General features: G+C 42.2%; 1 protein-coding gene across 1 annotated transcript in view; it reads right to left on the bottom strand.

Annotated features, from left to right (window-relative positions):
* Positions 1-654: 654 nt before the first annotated feature.
* Positions 655-22,948, bottom strand: part of ADARB2 (adenosine deaminase RNA specific B2 (inactive)) — a 311,538-nt gene continuing 289,244 nt past the window's right edge. Inside the window, exons 7-10 of the mRNA XM_021528821.3 lie at positions 21,421-21,589; positions 10,813-10,994; positions 5,560-5,738; positions 655-3,971 (exon numbers count right to left, since the gene is read on the bottom strand). Coding sequence (XP_021384496.1) covers positions 3,795-3,971; positions 5,560-5,738; positions 10,813-10,994; positions 21,421-21,589 — 707 coding nt within the window. The 3' untranslated portion in view covers positions 655-3,794. The remainder of the gene's footprint in view (positions 3,972-5,559; positions 5,739-10,812; positions 10,995-21,420; positions 21,590-22,948) is intronic.

Below are 22,948 nucleotides of genomic sequence, written 5' to 3'. Positions count from 1 at the left end.
CATGGACAGGGAAATCTCTTTCTCAAAAATTTTTGCTGTTGGTGTATTCGTATTTTCACAGTGGCTGCTGAAAAGCTTTGGATGCTTTGGTGACACCAGTGATCTCTATAAGGACTGGCAAAGGGAAATCATCTCCAGGTTAAACATTTGTGGGCATGGTGTTGTTTGGGCTCAGTGTGAATTTAGTCTGCTGTGGCTGAATACTGATTGTTCAAAGCAAGAACGATCCAAAGCCACTCCATCAGTGAAGCAGGAATCTGCAGAGATGCTGCGACCTTTTGTTCATCACTTGAGTTTTCTTAACAGCTTTGTGCAGCAAGTCCCATGCAGTGTGGGTTTGAAAAAAAATGTATTAAATTTTATTGAGAAAGATCTTTGAGAGTAATCTGGAAGGATCAAATTAGAGATGTATCCAGTTCACTCTTCTTCAGGTAAATACTGTGTCCTTTTATGGCTTCATCTACATGAGCAGGCACATCCCTCTCTCAACACAAGTGTGTGGTTCCCACAATGCATCACATCCAAACTGAACACGAAGATATCTGTAGCTCTACAGTAGGTGTGTGTGTAAAAATACATACTAGCATTCTGGAGCACATTCCAATTGATTGCTAAGTCATAGTGAAAAATGGTCAATAAACAGTGAAAGAACAATTTTACTTGGCATTTTATTCACTTAACAGAAACATTCACTTATCAGGTATCACTGAAGTGCAATTTACAGAACTTAGCAGCAAATTCACATATGTAAATTCAGATTTATTTTCTTTTGTCATCTTTTTTGTTTCTTTTTTTTTTTTACAAATATTACAAATGTACATCCATTAGTACAGTATTGCCATTCACTCATGCATGTTATGTACAGAATCTTCACTAAAGAATTACTACTGAGCAATTTTTCCTTTGCTTCAGGAAATGCTGTGTGTCAGTCATGTGTGCTTCTGGGATGATGTCCCATCACACTGTTGTTGCACGTAATGAGAAGAAGTAGATATTTAAGGTCATATTCAACCCTAGTGCCAGCAGGTGCAACTCCACTGAGATCAGCTGATGCCCACTTGCAGCAGGGACTCAGTTTGGTCCCCACTACTAAACTCATTTTGGCAGCTGAATCCAGGGTTGCATTTATGTATTTCCTGCAACAAAGGACCATTTCATCCTGCCACGCTTTTTTCTATGTCCTTAAAAATAACCAGGCATGGTGCTTTGTTGTCACAGTAGCTGCAACACCAGCCTGGTGGAACTATAATGCATCAGTTGGGTTGAAATCATGCCATGGCTGGAGGAGGATGGGTGAGGGCAGGGAGATGTAAGGAAGAGCCATTGAGGTCTCAGGTGTGCTAGACAAGGACTAACTCAGAGAGGAAAAGCAGAAGACATGCTTCCCCCTGCTCTGTGGATCTCTGCATGAGAAACCTTGTCTTCCTCTCTGGCTGCCCTGTGGTTTCTCTTCCTCAGTGGGAGCAGCCAGAGCCCCAGAGGCCACCACTGCCAATGTCTCCTGCAGCCTCTGCCACACCTCCAGCCACGGGCTGGCCCCTGCCCACTGCCCCTCGGGCACATCTGCTGCCCAACCACCCTGGAGGTCTGCAGCACAGCTGTGTTAGAGGACAGGACCATGTGCAGGTACCTGGAAGCTCCAGAAGGTGCCAAAAGTATTCAAATGTTAATCAGAAGAGCTGTCAAAGTGGTCAAAGTATTGACAAAGTGGTTACCACAAAGTGTTTCCATTATTGAAAAGACTCAGTTTTTGGTTGCCTTTTTTTTTTTTTTTTTTTTTTTAAGCTATTTCTACTCTAAGGATATTTTTTAAAATATTTTTGGTAGTTAATATGGAATGTATTATTTTGTTGAAAAGGTTTCCAGAAGGGGAGAGCTTTGTTTTACCTAATTTAAAAATTCTAGTTTATCACAATTGTTTTTATACAAGACACTATAGATACATCTTGTAGTTTATAATCTAAAAATAAAATCTCATCAAAATACTGTAGCTATTCTATTGTGGGCATCAATAAACAATGTATTTACTGTATATGGCTCTCCAAACATGATAAACCCTATACAAAGAGCATCTATCTTTATTGATAGGAACAGTTTCCCGTGTAAAGGAAATTACATGGAAAAATATGAGCCTTGTGTTGTTTGAAAAGTAACTCAGCTTGACAGGTCTGAGAAAATACCAAGACAATTATCACAAATCAGTAGCAGCATGTTATATACAGATTTAAAGACAATCACAGGAATAAAAAGAAAACAGTAGTTATATACCCGCAAATCCTGTCATCTAAAAACCCAGGAACTTAGAGAAGTGTACAGGGTGTTTGAAGGTTGGTTTTGCAGTGGGACTACCAAAGCTCAGTTCTCCCATGACTGTATCTTGTGCATTCTGATGAGGTTTGGGATGGTTCAAAGATGAGATTGTATCAGACCCAGCCCAGTTATGAAGAAAATATTTAAATGTTGGGTGATCCTCGTCTCCTAAGTGAAAAACCCATCTGCTTTTCAAGCTGCAGATGAGCATGAAGAGTAATAATAACACTTGGCATTTACACAGAGCTAGAGTCTGAAAGCTCATGCATTAAGTAATACCCAAACCTGTGGTTGCCTCTGCTGTGCTTGTGTCAATTGGACTGTGTGGAGAGGTAAAACTTGCTGCAAGAGTGACAAAATCTGTCTTACACTGTTGCATATGACCAGAGCATTTTGATCCTGCCAAGTTCCTTAGATGTGAAGCAGTTATTATTATCCCCATTCAACAGGTGGAGAAACTGAGGCAGAGAACAGCCAAGCAACAAATGTGCTCTCTTGTTTGGTGATGTCCTACTTGTGGGTACCCAACCTGGTGATTGTTCAGATGCATGGAGCATCCTGAGCTCACACCCACTTAATTCAGAGCTCTGGGTCGTCAGGAGAGATCTGAGGCTCTGGCTCCTGCTGCAGCTGAGCCAGGAGCGTAGTCACACTGCTCCTCACTGGCAGCCCCTGCAGAACTTGCACCCCTGCAGGCAGCACAGGGGTGAATCGCCCCCTTGACAAGGATCTGCATCCTGGCTGGTGTCTGAAAGGCATGTGAGATTAACTGGGCCAGACAAGTAAAATTTGCAGCATGCAAATTGTGACTAGAGTTGAAGATTTGTTGTGAAGTGGTTTGTCCATGGTGTCAGAGGGAATAAGCATAAAAACCAAGGGCATCCTGATGCTAGCTTTGTGCTCAGAGCCAGCAGTGGGAAAATCAGTTTAAAAATGCTGCATTTCTTTGAGGTCCAAATTTTTTGTCACAGATTTAGGCAGTTTACAGGATGATTTTTGCATAGAGGTTAGGAACCTTTTTTTGTGGATGATTATGGATGCTCTGAGACCTGCTGTCATGCTGTGTGCCTGGGGTACTTACATCTCTGCTCACTATTTTCCATTATTCAGTGATGACTTTTGCACTGATTGTGTGAGAGAAAACAAAAGTCTATTTTGGATCAGGCAGATGGCCCACTAACACCTCAAATCAGGAATAACCAACAGCAATAAACAATAAAAAGCAGAATCTTGGTGGGGGTGGCATTATAATTTGGGCAGGTACATTCTTGGGAAGGGGTCATGAAAAAGCGGTTTTCTAAAGTTGAGTTCAGTGCATCAGACACATTTCTACTTATGTATTTCCAATACAGGATTAAAAGCAAATATTCCCATGGAGGTTGCTATTAAATCTCAAACTGCTTCAATTGTCTCCGCTCATACGTCCTGCCTCGCCTTCTCTCCAGGTGGTTTGATCCAGTCGTGTAGAAAAGGTGTGGAGGGATTTACACAGTTAGTAGGAACTGATCTTGCTCTGGGGGTTTCTTCACCCAGGTGCCCAGGCCAGCTCTCTGAAATGCTTTAAACAGCTGCTGCTTAACAGACTGGTACGTCTGAGCCACCAGCTTTGCCTCGCTGTACACTGATGGCATCTCTCCATGGCTTGGTACTCGTGTGCTCAGCTGCAGAACAAAAATCAGGGAAGGGAAAATAAAACAACAAAAACCCAACCTATGAGCCAAAAGAAACAGGAGGCTTCAGTAGCTGTATAATCTTCCTGTCTACGTTTCATAAGCAGTCACTGTGCTTTGTGTGTTTACTTTTGGTTTAACAACCAGAAAGCCAGGGAAGCAATAAATGCTGGTGACATAGGTTTGAGCCATTGTGAGCAGGAAAGGGGTGAACAGCTCTGCCTTGGAGTGGGCATAGGCAGTAGCAAGTGTTGGTCTTGGTGTGTTCTACAAAGGCAGGATGCTACTTCTCAGGTAAGATGATTTTTATGGACAAAACTGAAATAAATCCTTTCTAGAGATCTTTAAAGCATGTGCTCCTTTAAAAAAATTTAGCCTGGGAAATGGAGCAGCTCAGTGCTTCCAAGTAATGCCCAGACACAGAAAAAGAAGGGTTGCCTTCCACACTCTCCTATTTCCCCTCTGTAGTCTGTTATTGTGGGGAATGCTGTGAAATATGTCCAGGACAGGGCAGAAATCAGGCATCAGGGTTTGTGCTGGTGTGGGAAAACTGAGTGCTCTGTTGGAACACTGGAGCCACCCATGAGGAGCTACCTCGAGCAATGTCAGGTGTGCAGTGCCCCTTGAAGCACACACAGGAGGAGCACTCTTTGCTCTGCAGAAGGACTAAACAAACTCCTCTGATGTGCCCAAGGCTCTACCATGCCAAACCTTGTAGGGAAAGGCACTTTCAAGGCAAGCCTGATGAGCAAACAGCTCTTTTCCTTGTTTCTATCCAGGAGAGATGCTGAGAGGCAGATTAAAGGAGAAGGTGAACATGCAGCCTGCAATAAGCTGCTCCTGTCTGTGTGTGCCAGCACTCTGTGGGACTCTACTGGCCCAGTCAGCAAGGGAGGGTGACACTGCCAGCCTGGGTGTCAATGGGCACAAGCTGGCCTGGCAGCAGTGGCTTCTCTCTGGCTGCCTCTTTGTTCCCTTTGTTCCCCAGAGGTAGAGAGTGATGCCTTTATCAAACCCTTGTTTTGTCAAGGGCAAAGTGCCCTGCTCAGCCACAAGTTACTCTCTCCTGCTCACTGCAATCTCATCCCTGGTGTGAGCCAGAAGCAATCCAGCTCTCCCAGACATAGTTCCAGCCACGGCCCCAGTTTTGTTCCTGTGAGGATCTCTCTGTTCTGGGGGTAGCAGGAGTGCTTTGTGCCTCTCTTCCTACCTGCTGTGCAGGAAATAGGCTGGGACCTGTGTCACCACACTGTGACCAAGCCCTGGGCACACAGACCAGTTGGTCTCTTCTGCTCCCCACAAGTCAGGGCTGCTTCTAGGACAGATTATGCCACCAGCCTCCTTCCCCTGTGGTATCCTGCAGAGCAGAACAATCCCTTTGGGCTTGTACTCAAACCTGCCCACCCTGCCGGCTCCTTTGCCTTCCCTATTGACTTTATTGGTGGAATTGTCTCCAGCCTCCCTCCCCACCATCACTCTGCCTTGTTTGTTTCCACTCGTTTCCCAACAGAAAAGAGCTTTTGGCACTTAATAACAAAATATTTTCTTGTCTTCATCTTCTCTGACTCAGCAGACCCACCTTGCCGTGCAGCTTGGCCCAGCGGGTGAAGAACAGGCGCTTGCAGAGCCGCGAGGGAGCCCCGCAGCTCCTCTTGCCCGTGGTGGCGTTGAGCACCTCCAGCTCCGCACTGCCCGCGACCCAGTTCACGCTGAAGCCGGGGGACTTCCCGGGCTGCCGGGCGTCGGCGTGGCTCACCCCTGCAGGACAGAGGGACACCTGTAAGCTCCAGTGCTCAGCGGGCAAGAGAGTGCCCAAGAGAGGCTCCAGTGCTCGCTTGGAGGCTGCTCCTGGGTTGTCCTGGCACAGGAGACACCTCCAGTGAACCGCTGGCATCGTGCCCTGCACGTGCTCTTGTCACCGTTGGTTAAACTTTACCAGAACAAGTGCCTTGGGGAGACATAACTTAGCAAATCCTGTAAATTTTTTTCCACCTTGCAAGCAAACTTTCCATTACTCCAAGGAAAGCCTTTGGATTGGAGTGTGAGCTGTTGACAGCAGTGTGATGATTTCTGAGTGAAATCTTTCATAAAGACTTTAATGGGATAACAGGTTTTTACAAGGAATTAAGCAGTACAGTGCTTTGGTCATGAGTTCTTTCAGGTGATCTTCCCACAGTCCTGCATATTTATCTGCTATTAACTCCTGGGGCCTTTGATGTGTGGAGATGTCTTGACCCCAGGGTCAAGAAAGAAAACACAAAACAATGCATTTCATCATCACAGAGAAAGATTATTAGATCCAAGGTAATAATGACCTTGTAGATGTCACAGACCTGCACAGAACACTCTTGGTCCCCACCTTGTGTCTGCCTGCAAGATTCCAAATGTGTACTGGAGCACCAATTTCTTAAACAGATAGGTTGCATTCTAATGGTGATATCTGGGACATCTTTAAGTGGAATGAATCATATATAATTTCAGACAGCTGCAATAATGATGTTTACAGTCACCTGGGATGACTGCATGACCTTAGTGTCATTCACATGGCGAATTTTGGACATCTGAGCCCAATACTGAGCCAATGCATTCATGGGTGAGATCTCCTTGGCTCTAAATGCAGACCAGGACTACAAGGTCAGGTAGGGGTGTATACATGAGTTATTTTTAATCAGGTAAGTTTTTGTCTCTTTTTAACTATTTGGTGTAGCTCAGCCTTTCCATGACTCTTGTTGCTTTTTCATTTCTTGCACCTAAAACCAGGGAATGATTAGTCTTTGCAAGAAAATAAGAGGAATAAAGAAAGTGGTTGGCTTATTTTCCAGCACAGCACAAATGCAAACAAGTGAGCTCTGCCTTGCCCTGTTCATTAGTGCTTTTGCAGTGAAGAATCAACACTGGGAGCTTCCAAGGCTGGAAAACTCAGAGTGACCTGAAGCACTTTGAATATTTTTGAAAACATGGACCTTGGATAATGTGTCTGGATCCAGTTGTTGTGTCCCTCTGCTAATTTGCTGTGTGGGCCACTAGCCTGCAGACCTGGACAACAAAAGCCACTGTGCTGAGCAGCAGGTGAGGATTGTGCTGGTGGGCAGGAACTGCCTGGCACAGCCACCCAGCAGAGGCCAGTGCCAGGACTGGGTCTGTGATTCCAAATGGCAGCTCCTGCCTGCAGCAGCTCCAGCCACAGCTCATGGTTTCATTCACTGCTTGCACTGCTGCTGGGTGGAGGGCAGCAGAGAGAGGTCCCTTGCATTTTCTGCTGAGAGGGTTTTAAAGAACTTTTGCAGAGAGCGAGAAGTGCTAATATGGGCTGTTCAGAGAGAAGGAGATTAAAGAAAAGAGATCAAAGCCCCTCCTTTCCAAAGTGCTCTTCTTGCCCAGAATCTCATTTTCAAAACAGATGCATGCCACGAGCATCTGCTAGTGTGAGGCAGAATAGGAGGAGATGGGAGCTTGTGGGAATGCTGCACCACCATTGAATGTGTTGAGCTTGGAAAGATCCTGAAAGACACCTCGGGAGAAGTGGAGGGCTGTGCAGGGTCTGTCTGGCCAGGATGCTGCTTCTGCAGGCAGCTGCTGCATCCTGCCTGGAGTCTCTCAGCATCACGAGAAGTGATACCACTGAGGGACATGCCCCCTCTCTCCCCGTCCCCTCTGCCCTGGGAGGGAGCTTCTAGAGCCAAATGGAACTTAGCACACACACAGAGAGAAAGGTGGCCTTTGGAAGGAATAAATGATATGGCAAACTCACTTTGTATTGGTGACAAAGCTGTAACTGCAGAAATAATCTCAGTCACTGGGACTGAACTTGCTACCATGTGTAGAAGAGAATTACAGCTAAGTCATAACCTCACCCAGGATTTGTAAACACATTCATGTCATATTAATACCTCTTTCAATTCCTTCCCCCCCTGAGATAACAGATCAGGCTGTATCTAAAATTCCAGTTCACCTAGGCAACAGGATTTAAACGGAGAGCTTGAAAATCAGATAGCTCTGCAGCACTGCTCGAGTGTCTCTACACAGAACAAGATGCAAACAGATCAAAATCAGCTGTTTGACACTATGCACCACTCTCTGTCAAGATAGCACCCAAAAGCTTAGAGGATATGAGTGCCACAAAGCATGATAGCAAACACCCTGCCATGCAAAGTTGCCACAGGACACTAAATAAATGAAAATGTGAAATCCCTGACTAGAGGAAGAGAAGGAAAGGCTGCACAGAGGGGAGAGCAGGTTGTGGGTGCTCCTCAGATGGGGGCTGTGAGAGTAGCCCAGGCTGCTCCCAGTGCCTGGAAACCCCTCTGGGCTCCTTTGGCTATCGTGCTTTCTCTTCCCAGCTATCATATGTAAGTAGATGTATTTAAGCAAATAGAAGATATTTTCACATCCTTTTCTGAATGCAAAAGAAGAAGTTTTAAAGAAAAAAGCATGAGAGCCAGAACAGACAAATATAGAGCATGGATATATTCCCTGATTGTTGATATTTTTATAATTTAAAAAAAAATTATTCCATATTTTTCTTTTTACAAATAATTGTTTTGATTTATTTTGATAGTAATATATAATAATTATATATTATTATTAGATATATATACTCAAATAATCTAGGTTAATGTCTCTCCTATATGCAAAACATCCTTCTTAAAACCCCCACAAAAAAGAGTACAACAGAAGACAGCTGGATTTGAAAGAAAAATAAAAGTTTTTGCACAAATAATATGAATTTGAGTACTGTGGGATGTGAACTGAAATCTGTCCTCTTTCTCCTCTCTCTCCCAGAAAAACCTCATAACCCATCAGGATACCCTTTAAAAGAGCCTCACTCTTAAAAGGACAGGATTTAAAAAGGCATTTCTTCTAAAAATTATACCCAAGAGTAATCTCAGCGGAAGAGCATAGCTCCATCTGGTTGGGACTGGTAGAAAATTGAGTAGAAAACCTCACTGATTATTTTTCAGTGGAGCCAAGGAGTTAATCTCAGTACACCTCATCACACACTATGACTCTCCTCTCCATTGGAATGCTTGTACTGCTATGATCAAGTGGCAAAATACCTGACAACCTTATAATTTAAGGACTCCTGCAGTCCTGGGCTGGCCTGATGTCCAAGACAAATGTTGGAGGTGGAGTTGCCTGGCTGAGATTGTGTAGGTCTGGTCTCTAATGCATTTGGAGAAACTTTTTCTAAGTGCCCATCCCTTAGTCACTGGATATGCTGCTGGCAGGGTTTCCCAGGAAAAAGAATTGTAGCACAAGCCTCAGCAAAGTAAATTTTAATCACCATCACCTTTCCGGCATTTGTGGAGGGAGACAAGATTACAAATAATGGCATAAAAGACAAAACACAATGCAGAGAGAGAGAGAGATAGAGAGAGAGAGATATTCCTCCCACCACTTCTCCTGGGCTGAGGAAAACCCACAAGCACAACCAAAAAGCGAAGGAAATGCTTTTCCAAACAGAAACCTCTGGAAAGGAGGAAGTCCAGAAACATGCAGATATTTAAAGTAATAAAGGGCCCCCTCTGATGCATTTCTTATTCCCTTGAAATCTCTGGCAACGACTCTTGGACATACATACAGGCACACTTTGGCCAAGTCTGACCCGTTGCTTTTACTCTGCAAGGCCAACCCAGCAAAGCAATAGCTGTTCTGTGGTGAAAACTCTAATAAAATCCCTTTTTTTGTTCTCAATCCTTCAACATTTGAAGCGAGTTTCCACGTACATCCTACAGACACAGGGAAGTTGTGTGTGCCTTGATCTTAATGTATGAGTGCACTTACAGTGTGCTAGGGCTGGCACAGAATGAGGTCTGCTTTCCCAGTGGGAGATGCAGTGGCTTTCCCAGCCAGGGCTGTGTTGTCAAAATAACAACCAGATCTGGGAAATGGGGAGATATCTCCTGGCCAGCTGTGGGTTCCTTCCTCCCTACCACAATATCATGTGGGAAGGAAGAGGGGGCTGAGCCGTGCCCATGCTGGACCAGGGCAGGAGGAACAGGTGGGGACATAAACTGGAAGGAGAGTGTGGATCACAGCTTCCTACTCACTTGATTGCAGTCTTTGTCCAGCTGCACTGAAGAGTTAAAAATTGGAGATCAGCTGGTCAGAAAAGGATAAGCCTTTTGACCTGTTCACCTCACAACACATACATCCACATTACACTTGCCAGATGTACTAAACCACACAGAACCTGAGAATTTCCCCAGTGGCTAAACTATCACTTCTGCCCCAGTCAAACAAATTTTTTCACAAGGACATATAAAAAAAAAAACAACTCCATGAAATAGATAAGGTATAAACCAGAACTCTCCTTACTGAGGAACCTAGAGGACTTAGAAGGGTAATGGGGTACTCTACTAAAATGTCCTGACCTCCCAGCTCTGTGACATTGACATCATATTGATGTCTCAGGGAATCCTCCCACAGAACAATTATCAAAGATTAAAATAAGGATCTAATTCAGTGCAGAACTGGTGTCTCTCAGCATTCACATGCCTCATGAGGATCTGAAGCCAGTTAAACCTAAAATTTACTGAAAGCTTCCCTCTGGTTTCTAGAAATGTTTTACTTAGTCATACTATTTTTGTTTCCACTCTGAGTGTTCAGTGTACAGTGGTTGTTTTCCTAGTCAGCTTGTAGCTATTAATGATCCTTTTTTGTGGCTGCTGCTATTGAAAGAGGATTTAAACACATTGATTTCTTCATTCTACAAATCCATATTCTTCAGGGAAAGGAAAAAAAAGGTGTAAGTTAATGCAAACAAAAAGCATGCCTGTTGGTCAGCAGCATGACTAGAGATTATTTGCCTTGCAGGCAGGGGTTTGCTTACCACTGAGAAGCAGCTGATTGCGCCGGTACGAAGCTGGCAGCTGACCAATGTCCTCTGTCCTGTGGCTCATCACCCGGGAGAGGTGACCAGTGTGGTAGAGGCTTCCCACAATGATGCTGTGCAAGTACATGGGTTCGATGAAGGAGCTGAGCAGAGCGCCTTGGAGCCCAAGGATGTTCCACCTGAAAAAAAGTTTGGAAGCAATAAGACACATGGGTGGAGGAATGGCCATATTGGAGCTACTCTGGGAAAATCAGCAAATGCAGCACATGGGTTGGAGGGTTGAGGGATGAACCTATTCCTATCCCTGTCCTATGATACAGAAAGCATTGTTGGGTTATTATACACCCATGGGCTGCTTGCCCCTTCAGGAGGATTTGAGATTACTGTGGTGGTATTCATTTAAGGGATGTATTTCCATCTTGTATTGCTGCAAACAGAGGCTTCCTATCAAGTGGTGTTCTTTCTAAAAGCATTTTGTGCTTAATGGATGTTCATTTACCATGTCTCTAACAGAACTTTATTTTTTCCCTGCATCTATAGCGTTTCACTTGCAATGTTAGAGCTACAATGAGAGCTGTTGTTATTCTACCTTTATTTGCTGCTTAAGTACCATCTGCATGTCATACAGCCAAGATAGCACATGACTTAGGTGGCCAAAATTCCCCCAAAATCTTTGAATGTCTCATAGGCTGACATTTCTTTGCAGAAATTACCATGAAGATATGAAGACATCCATGAGAATTAAATCCTGATCCTGAATATGAAAAAGAAGAGAAGACTTGAGCTTTTAGGAAGTTTATTTGTAATTGATAGCTCGACCTTCTCTAAAGTGCTCAGAGTGAGGGATACATCTCACCCTGTTGCTGTCCTAAAGGTGCAGCAGAGTGATGGTGGGAACCTTGGGGCTTCCACCTGTTGATGACTGAAACCTCTGTGCTACTGCTGGTGGAGTAGTTGCCAGAATGGTTCTGCATTTTAATAACTTACGAATTTTTACATCAAGCTAGGCACAAATATGACAGCCTCCTTGCCTCTAAATTCTTCAGGGGACAGCTAATTGGTTAATGAGTGGAAAAATTAAAAAGGGGAAAGAAGTCATGATGCAGTTATCTTCTTGGCACACCTATTTAGCTCAGCTCATCTAAGAAGTTTCCCACCACACAAATGCTAACAGGCTCTCTTACACTTGGATAATAGTTTTACATAAGCTGAACACTGTCAGTCTGTCTGAGTAGTTTTGAGTTCAGGAGTTCAAACTGAAAATGCTTAGAAAATGGAGTTTGGAGAGTATATTTTGGCTCATTAAAACCCAAAACACCAGCAATATTTGGAACTCAGTAGCTGCTGAAGGGAAGGCTATGAGGTATCTGCTATATAAGGCATCATCCAGTGGCTGCCATGCTAAATAATGTGTTTAAAGCAGCATTTCCATCAGCAGCATGCATTATGGTGCTAATTTCTTACATCATTGTTCTTTTCATTAATTAACATTTCTCAGCCGTTAGTGCAATTATTGCAGTGCCTCTGTACTGTATGTCTCTTTTCATGATTAATAAGGAGTCATTATATTTCCCTTTCCTGAAGCAGTCAATTAACATGGAATACTTTCCATTAATTACTGAATGTTTAAAACCAGCATGCTGTACCTGGAGAGCAATCTGCTCTCGGAACCTGTGACACCAATTGCTTTTAAAAGTTCTCTTTAAATTTTATTCCAAAAACACAAGCAATTTAGCTGGCTGTATTAATTTGCCTCTGAAGCAGGGCTGTGAATGAGAAACATCTTTTAATCTCATGCAAGAAAAGGCAGCCATCTGGCTGCTGAGGATTTCAGAGTCAGACTCTCCCTGTCTCCCTCTGTAAATGCAGCCATTAAAGTAATATGTTCATCTACATAAAATTCAAATGAAATATAAAAGGTAATATTTATATACAAACAATTTAGTCCCACAATTTAAACAGTCATTGGTTTTATGAAACATTTACTTTAGTCGATCAGATTTGCATAACTTCATTTGGGGAAAAAAAAGTGTGGTCATTTCTGCAAATCACATCACTTTTAAAGGAAAGAACTAGCTGGCTCTTTGAATAAATAACTTATCATGATGCAAAATTAATAATGCAAGCTTAAGAAACAGAGCTGAATTCAGCTAACAGGACTATGCCTTCAACCAGCATCTAAGGTAAGCAGAAAATTTACACAGATATTTTTGTCCAGATGGAACTTGTAAGATATCAATGCTGTTTTCAGCATTTAAAATTTCCTTAAAAAAGCCTTACATATTTGATTGAAGGAGAGAAGAAAAGCAGCTAAACTGAAAACAACATATGTTCAACAATATTGGGATTTCAGCATTATGCACATCACAAGAAATCATCTGAGTTTTATTTACCAAAATAAGGGATTGTGTTCAGGTCATAAATTACAAAGTAATTTAAATTCATCACAAGGGATCTGTCTTTTCTTTAGAGATATTTTTCTCCCTAATTCTGGGCATATTAATGTAAAAAGGGATTCAAATGTCAATGGAATTACATTATTGGAAATCACAATATAAGCATGATCAGGTCACCCCCTATGTATTGAAATCATTCCATAAACATGAATTAATCCTTTCAGTGCTCTGGTAAGGTAAAGTCCCATTTTTGCACCCTGGGGAATCAGGGCAGAAAGGGAGTAAGATCTGCTGAAGTCTGTAAGAGTTTCTGGCTTCTGGATGCAATACTTGTCCCTTTAAAGAATCATATTTTCCCACTCCAAAAGAAGGCACGCGAAGGTGTAGGGGTGATGAAGCTTCTGTATCAGCCATGGTGGGCTTTGACCCCAGGGAATAAGTTTGACTCCAAGACAAATTGGACAGAGCAACCAGATTAAAAAAAACCAAAAAACCAAACCAAACCAAACCAAACTAAAAAAACAAACAAAAAACCAAACCAAACAAACAAACAAAAAAAAACAACAAGGGAGAAGAAACCTCTCAGAGAATACCAGAACCAGAGCAAGTCCTGCCTGATGTGGATAATGTGGTGCAAAAAGAGACTGTCCCAGAACCAGAGAGCATCCTGAGGTAGCAAGGACTGAGAAATCAGGAAAGGCACCACTTGTTGGGTCTTTTTGAGCTGGTGTTCCCCACGTGGTGTGAAGGGGATGAGGGTGATGGCACTGCCACCTGTACAGTGGCGACTTCCTGATTCAGCACTGGCTTAGCAGCATCTGGTCAGAGAAATGGGAAGAAGCAAAGAAGGAGCTTTGCTTTCCAGTCTAGCCCACGTTTATCAGAGTGTTTAGATAGTTGCTTCTCTCTGGAATGCAGTCCTGATCACGTGTGTGAGTCCCACTAACTCAGCACAAGTCCTAGAAAAAGATGGGTCCTGTACTGAGCTGGCTAAAACCAGACCCTTGCTCTGCTGCTGATGCTCTTCAGAGCACAGAAAAAAACCACATTCATGTTGGGGAAATTTTCAGTTCTTCATGCTGGTGTTGCTCTGTGGATAAAAAGGCCAGCCTTAGACAGCAGCCAGTGCAGTATTGTGCAGAAACATTAGATTTTACTGACAAATATTTGGGGGAAGGTCTTTTATCCTGCGTATTATTCATCCCTTGACCAACACACATGGCTAATGTATTGACTTGATCCTTTGATATATGAAAATCTATGGTATTATTTGTAGGTAGATGGTAGAGAAAGATCCATCTGAGCAACAGTGAAACTATCAATAAGGGTGTTAATTTTGAAGAAGCTATTTCTCTGTAGCCTAATTTTGGTCCATGAAAGTAGCTGTGTTCCCATCTGTAACAAAGAGCTTTCTTCAAATGTGGCTTTTCAAAATAAAATTATTATTCAAAGCAATGCAGTGTTACATTTTGGTTTCTCAATACATCAAAGTGACTTTTCTCGCTATATGAAAATATGCTGGATCATTCTGAATTTTCCTAATTGTGCAAGATTTTAAGGGCTGTTTTCAAGGACATGCATCTCTCTAATAACTCATATGCTATGTGCTCTGTAATAACCCTTCCAATAAAGTGAAAATCAACCTACTGCTCCCTTAGTCACAGATCTTATTTAAAAATCCCCAAATCTTCAGCAGGCAGGATAAACAAAACAGAGTGTCTCCCCTTTTCACTCAAATATGGGAGCTTTTGTAGCTTTAAATGGAAGGAAAGCATACCCTTCCTTTTGTTCAAACAGCAGATATTACTGCACTGTTTACAAAGACAAAATCCTGCGTCCAGTTTTCAATATAGATAATCCTTAAACAAATATATTTTTGCCTGTTTGTCAATCACAGAAATGCCAGTGACAAGCTGGGAGGCATCCCAGAGCAGGCAGCCTTTCTTTAATTAAATGCTGTGCTCCCCCAGTCCTGGACAAGCAGAGGGCAGGGCGTGACCCTCCAGCAGAGCCCCCCCAGTTCCCAGGCTCCTGAAAGTTTGGGACCACAGTGAGATGTGCAGGGAAATTTGTCCCCATGTCATAACCACAGCACAGCCTCCATGTGCTGGAGCATCACCTGGAGCAACACCACATGAGTTGTCTATGGCCCCTCCCTTGGACCAAAAGAAGAGATGATGAAAATACCAAGGAAGGGGTTTGAAGGCACGGGGATGCAAAGGGCTGCAGCCTTGCTCAGGTCAGTACAAGGCTCCCTGCCCATTGCTGGTGTGACAGCTGGAGCCCCTTTGCTGGTGTTTCTAGCATTGATTTGGACGTAGTTAGACCTGAAGGCCAACATTTGAGCACCTTTGTAACTGGGATGTGGGGAAATTCTCCTGATGCTTCAAAACATCTCAGGGAACTTTATCTACCTGCCATGGATGCTCAGAGACTGAAGTGTGTTCTTGGGACCTGTGGAAACCTTGCCCCTTAAAAAGCATTGCTGAGGAATTTCAAATCTTATTTTGATAAGGCTTTTTTAAAAACACTTTTTTTTTTATTAAGAGCTTTAAGTCTTATCCACTTGGTGTGTTGTTAACCTCCTGTACCACCGTTTCTATTACCAATATTTCCAGCTATGCTTCACACAACATAAATTGTTATTCAGGGTGGCATGTGCTCAGAAGGACACCTGTGGTGTTCCTATTTATATGACCATTTAGCTATTATTGGTTTGGAAACTGGAACTAGTGCATTAGTTTTTGATCTGTATTTTAACAGTGGGTGGTTTATATATGTCCTCTGGAACACACCTCATGGTGAAAGATTGAAATTGAACTCTCAGTCACACAGAAAGGGGTTAAGAGAGAGAATTACAAACCGTGTGCACAAATCATCTCTAATTGAAGATCTAGCTGTGCTAATTGATTTTCATTTGCATTAATATGTAGCCTTTGAAGTAGCTTTTCTTAAGAGTTACCTTGTCAGGCTCAGCCTTCTGTTAACAATGACTCTGGTCGACAGCCTAACTAAAACAGATCTAAGAATGCCGATTTCTAACACTGACTTTTAGTCCTGCATTTTTATCTGCTACATTTAAATACAGCTTAATGTGCTCAGCTCATCCTATAAAATGCTACTTCAGACTCCCACTGATAAATCCTGAAACAGTGCCTTAAGGCTACACTACCTTACAGTACTCTGAACATATTCTCAATAAAGATTTCTTCTTATTCTCTAGCTTGTGGGACCCAGATAATCCACAAATCTTAGCCACAGGACATGGGTAGACTGCTCATGATGTAATGTAAAGTTTGGAGGTCCTTTGTTACTGTTTGTGTTGGTTTGTAGGTGAGATAATTTAGATATTCTTTTTTTACTTCTGGGCTGAATTTTACTTCACTTTTTTTGTGAAGTTTGAGGAAGCAGATGACCATTAACCTGGTGGCAAGAAAATACACAGTCTTTTAAAGGTGACCTTTTGAGAAGTGGTAGTAAGAAAACAATTTAAGGCCAGAGCTTATAAAACAAACACTGAATTCTGGCTTTTATGTGCTGTTTAAAGACAGTGTTTATGAGGATTGCTCCCTGCAAATCCTGCACAATGCAAAGTACATTCCTCAGCCTGGATCCTGCATGGAGACTCTGAAAGAGGACAAGTGCCACTGCTCATCCATTTACAAATAAGTTTATACAATCCTTGTGTGTTTAGATGCAAATTTGCTGCACAGAAGGCTGGCATCTCTCCAAAATGACTACATCAGCTCGACATCTAATGAGCCACAATGTGCTCTGCCCTGGCCAGAGTGTGAGGGGTCCAGTCCCCTGGCCGAGGTGTGCCAAGGAAGAGAGTCTGGGGAAGAGCACTGCGATGCAGAACTCTCTCCTGGGACACCCAGATAAGAACTAATTTTTGGAATGAACCCTAGTGTTGAATGCTTGCACCGTGATCCTAAAACAACTTGCACACATCAAGGTGAGGTGGTGACACAGGAGCTGGGGATGTCTGTTCGTGTCACAGGTCTGCTGTGCTCTGGGGGCTCTCCTCCCTGTGCTCCCAGCTCCACTGCCAGGCTCTGCCAAACCGCTGGCAATGGCAGCACCAAGGCTCTCTGTGCAGCTGCAGCACCCTGCTGCTTCTGGGGGGTCAGCACTGGGGGAAATGATTTCTCTAGAGTCCTGCATGGAAGAAGAAGGAACCCAGGGGCTGGTGATGAGATAAATAAACTTGATGAGGTCAAAGCATGGAACAGGAAACTTTACACAGAAGAGAAGTGTGTGCACTGCTAAATCTGAGTTATGGTGAGCCTAGAGGATGAGCCATGGTGGAAGGAGACTGGCCTGAAGCTCAGGCAGTGTTTCCATGAGACAGAGGACAAAGTGTAAGAAAGGGAAGGTAGGTTCTCTCCTCTTTGACAGACTCTGAATTTCCCTTATAAGTCTATCCAGAGGGGTGATGGACTAAAGAGAAGTGCATAAATCTTTGATATTTTGCCCAGACTTTCATATTTCTTCTGCTGCAGGAATAAGAAGTAGAGACATTTGGAAATGCTGATTTTATATATAGCAACCATGTGAACTGTTACCTGCAAATCTGGCACACACTGTGTGCTGTGGGAAGCCAGCAGGGAGGAGACACTCGGTGCTGGGCTGGCTTTGTGCACCTGGAGACCCTGTCACTGCAGGGACACAGAGAGCCAGTGCCCCTGGGGTTGCTGCAAATCCACCCCTGCAGCTGGCACATACCAGATGAACACGTATCAGTCCTGAACATTTCTGAGGGTCAGAGGCAGAATGTAGAGCTGAGCCTCCCTAACTTTTGGTTACTGTGTTTAGATCTTCAAAGAAGAGCTGAGCTCTAGGGATATCCTTGTTTCTCTCCCCTCTAAATGTGTGTGTGTGTGTGTGTGCAAGCCTCTGTGTGCATGTGTGTGCATATGACAATTTTCCTTCAAATATTTGTCTGCCCCTAAACAGTGACTGCAGAGACTTCCATTAGCAGCAGCATTAACCTTGCACTGACCTTGTAATAAGCAAGGTATGAGCTAGTCCTGCGTCCAGCCTCAGTGTGAAACAGAGATTAAAAGAGGTTTAATTTGGCCCATTGTATGAATTTTGCTGTCACAAAAAGCTGAAATTCTCTTAGGGCTGTAATGTCTCTGTCGACATAAAGGTTTTAATATAGGTTATGATTAACATCAAGAAAACATTAAATTACATATTTTTTCCCCCAAACATGATTATTTTCAAAATTATTTTTCCCATGCTATTGCTGCTTTTTTGCAAATGTACACAATGTATGTTAGAGATGAGAATGAAGGTCAAAAGATGTTAGTGTAATTAATGAACTGTGGGCTAAAAACTGTGGTTTAATCCTAAATCCTATAGCACTGAGAACCTGAAGTCACTCCAGCTGCACTGTGAGCCTCACAGGAGTCATGTGTGTAAAAAGCTGACACTCTCTTAGGGTGCTTTATTTGGGGACTCACAGACCCCAAACTTTAAATTTACACATATAAATGCATAGGTTTTAAAGCCAGAAGGAGCAACCAAGATCTAGGGTGACCTTCTTTATAATGAAGTTGCAGAATTTCACCTCGTAGTGCCCTGCCTGAACCAAATAGAATGACTATTCATACCATAGAGCTTGTGCTTTAATTCAGTGAGGGAACAGGTATGATACCAGAGTGTTTATCCTGAGATCTCAACAAAGCCACAGAGCCCAAATAATGCATACCAAGCATCAAATTCTCTCAAACTTGTGGTGATAGTAATAAAAATGGCTAAATGTCTTTGAATAACAAATAAATCTGATTAAACCACTCTCTGCTTATAGCTTTCCCGTGAGCAAGAAAGAACATATATTGTTAGATACATGATTTATAGAATATTATTCGCTTTTCTCAGTAACTCTGCATTCTTGGGACTTTGATATTCCGATAGCAATGCCCTTTGCAAATAATGCAAAATGATGTATATTTTAGCAGCTACTGGCTAGATTCTCAAGAGGAAACATTCTCTAATAGCACAGTGCTCCTGAGGGACTTTTACAAGCAATAAAATCCAAAGCATACAAGCAACATTTTTTTTTGTCAAATCTTGCTTATACAAACATGAATTTCAGCTTCAGAGATCTCTTTTCTTCTCACTGCAAGACAAGCTCAGAAAATGTGGAACCAGATTCCTGCATCCTGCAGACATTTAAAGAGTCTGATACCTATGTGTTAGGGCAAATATCTGCAGTTTGGGATGATGTATGGGCACCATCCACTGATCTCTCCAGTGGGGCAGGAGTGGGAAAGGCACTCAGAGAAATCTCCTTTTCCACTGAACTCCTTTCCTGCCTCTGCTCTCTATGACCAGAGGAGAAGGCAGAAGACAGTTCTACATCTGCTGAAGCAAAGGACAGGTGAAGAAACCTTTGATTTCTCCCCCTGACACATGAGGATGATAATGATTAAAAATTATTGTAGATGGCATTTAATGTGGTAAACTGAAATTTGAGATAAAGTATAATGCAGATTTTTTCAGCCTCTTTTTTAACTGCAACGTATGGTGTTGAAAGTAGGGAATAATGATTGCTGTTTTTTTTTTAACCTATAAAAATCCCAAGTTCATTTGAATTACATTGAAAATAAATAATAAAAATAGAATAATAAAAGTGCAGTTTTTCTTACAATATTGAAATAATACTGTCAATAATGAGAGATGCAAAACTTTGTGGTAGATTCTTCTTTTCCTCAAAGACTTCAATGCTGTTTAGATGTGTGTCAACAATGAAAAGATTCACTCAAAGTGCTTAGCAGATGTGCTTGGAGAAAACCCAACTCCTGAGACTTGCATTGCTGTCAACATCCCCATCAATAGGAAATGTAATAGCATTTGCAAAGCTGGTATTTAATTCACTGGCTAGTGACATTAAAAACCATAGAAAATGTGATATTTCTATCCTTGAACTTAAAATTGTCTAGTTTTTTGAGTCCATATGAGCTTGAATTTGGAAAACCCAACTGCATCTACACACAGTGGAGGAGATCCACCAAACACAGTCTGAGTTTTCTGTTATCTCCTTATGAGCAAATGAAAACATTTCAGCAGAAGTTGCTCTTTTCCTTCACGCAAGCACAACAGTTGTGATGATTATGCTTAGCAGAGGGTGGATTTTGTGAGTCTGGTAGCATTTCCATTTGCTGGTTCACTTCTACATTTTTGTGACAAAATGGCAGGCTTTGCTAAGTTGACAGACTAATGTAGCTTTGGTAGGTCATTCCAGTTAAAGCTCAGAGCAGAATTTATGCATTTGGATTAAACAAAATTTCTATTATTTTTTTGGAAAGATTAAGTCTACGTTGGACTTTAATAATTGGGCCAAATTTTTGACTGATGTAATTTAACTGAGTTCTTAGGCATAATATTCTAGCAGAGAATTTGATAATAACATTTATGTTTTTATAGCTATAATGTGATTTATTTTATATGTAGAATTGCATCTCTATATATAATGTACATTATATACATATATATACATATGTACAAATTATGAAGATAAATATACATACATGTATAGATATGCACTAATAATGCAATAAGGCAACCAGGCACACCCATTTTGATTTTGGATTATGTTAGCCATCACTTGCTATTAATTAACACCCTAACTGAGAATGGTGAATGTGTTTACATTTTGTCACCAGGGAATAATTATGAAATATTTATTGCATGAAAATTATTCTGCATAAATATATGTTGTATTTACAGGGCATAGCAGACACCCACAGAGGGGGCTGTGACATGAGAGCTCTTCAATGACATTCAAAATAATAGAAATATTCCTGGTGGCTTTTAGGGCACTTAATTCAATTTGGTGCAGACCAGCTAAGTTTATCTGTAAGACAGCTGGTTTGCAAGTTTTGGGGTAAATGATCCAAGAACAGCAAAGTGGATGTATTTTATTTGCACAGTGAAATTCTATTGGCAAAAAAACCTGCAAATATAGTTTATTTTTTTGTCACACTGTACTAAGCAACTAACGACCCACAGAGAATTTGGGAAAATGTCCTATTTACATTCCCTCCTATTTTTATGGTCTGCTTTTGCATACAAAGGAGGACTTTGTTCCTGCAGGGCTCGTCAGCACCTGCTGGCTGCTTCCCACTGGTCACCATAATCCTCTGTGGCATGGAGCTTCCACATGCAAAGACTTTTGCCAGGGATATCCATCACGTACCTGGCGATTTTGTCAGTGCAGGACATGGTGATGAGCTGCTCTCCCAGCAGGACGCCGTCCCACGTCTGCGCCGCGTTGTGGCACCGCACGGGGATGGTCCCTTCGCCAGACTCGATCTTCGTCCGCAGGTGCCCACGGTATTTCCTCACTATGTGCTTGCTGCTGTTCACTGGGCAAAATAAACACAAGAATGACAGGAACTGAATGTTTTTTTGAAAGGAACTGAGAGGCTGGGTTTGTCGCTGTGGGACACGTGAAAGCACAACGCAGACCACCTGCTGCTTGCAAGGTAAAAAAAGGAACGTTTATTATCTGACTCTGTCTTCTATATCTTCCCAAGGGTGACATTGGATTGGAGAGTGAATGGGCCACCTCTCCAAAGACATTGGACAAACCACCAGTACATCAAGTTTCTCCACCCCCATAAAAGAATGTAAACAATACGTTGTTTACAGAAATTGTGTGGGAAAGTTCTCCAAAGGAATGTAAACTCAGAAGGCTTTAGGAAGTCTTAAGAATCAGGGTGACATGGGTTGATGCCATAGCTTGCATTTACAGAACCACCTTTGAAGGTCCTTTAAATTGGATGTAAAATTAGATGAGATAACAGCCCAAGAAAGCAGCGCAGTGCAGAAAGGAAGGAGCTTCTCACATGGTTTTCTTTTTGCATCCATCAAAGCTTACACAAAGCACTCATGAGCTCATGTTCCCCTTCTATTTCCCTTATATATTTAAAAAGAAGAGAGATGCTCTGTCTTTTTAAGAACCAGTACAATTTCTCATTTTAGAATTGAGTTGTGATGGATGAATATTTGAAAAATCTTGGTTCAATAAGTGTCATCAAAGACTCAGCTGCATGATGCAGAACAGTCCAATACTTTACTGTGATACTCAGTGACATTTCCTGAATAGTTTCAGAAGTGAGGTTTTGATTTGTTATCATAAAATTTCACTGAAAAATTCTGAAAAGCTAAAGGTTTATGCTCTAGATCAAAGGCAAATCAAAACTTGCTAGTTGTTCATTGCTGGCTGAAATTCCTCCTACAGTCTCCCTGAAGTGAGGTACTTTCCTGCCTTGTGTTGTACCAAGATCTTTTATCACTTCTGTAATATTACATATTTGAGTGCAAGGCAGTGGCCCCTGGGGTGGCACAGGGCAAGCAGCTAAAGCACTTGTCCTGGACCATGATGAACTGAGTTCTGCAGATATGCAGTAAATGCAGAAGATAATGACATTTCAAAAAAACTTCACCTACATTATTATGGAAAGAGAAAAACTGAAGTTCATTATCAAAATCACTCTTACAGTCTTTACACTGCTACTTTACCCCTGGGTATTCTGGCTGTAAAAGAACAAGAAGGAGGAGCAAGAAAATCCTCAGGGTGGTTGCATGTGTGTCAGCAGCATATCAAATGGATTGCTTGGCCGTGACCAAAACCAGTTTCCACCCAAACTCAATCTCCATCATATACAAAATATTGTTTGCAAATATTATTACTGTAATGCTGCTACAGCATCTCAGTTTGG

Source organism: Lonchura striata, chromosome 1 (genome assembly GCF_046129695.1).
Source record: "Lonchura striata isolate bLonStr1 chromosome 1, bLonStr1.mat, whole genome shotgun sequence".
Classification (NCBI taxonomy): Eukaryota; Metazoa; Chordata; class Aves; order Passeriformes; family Estrildidae; genus Lonchura; species Lonchura striata.
Note: the sequence above shows the minus strand (reverse complement) of the source record. Positions and strands in the feature narration are given on the sequence as shown.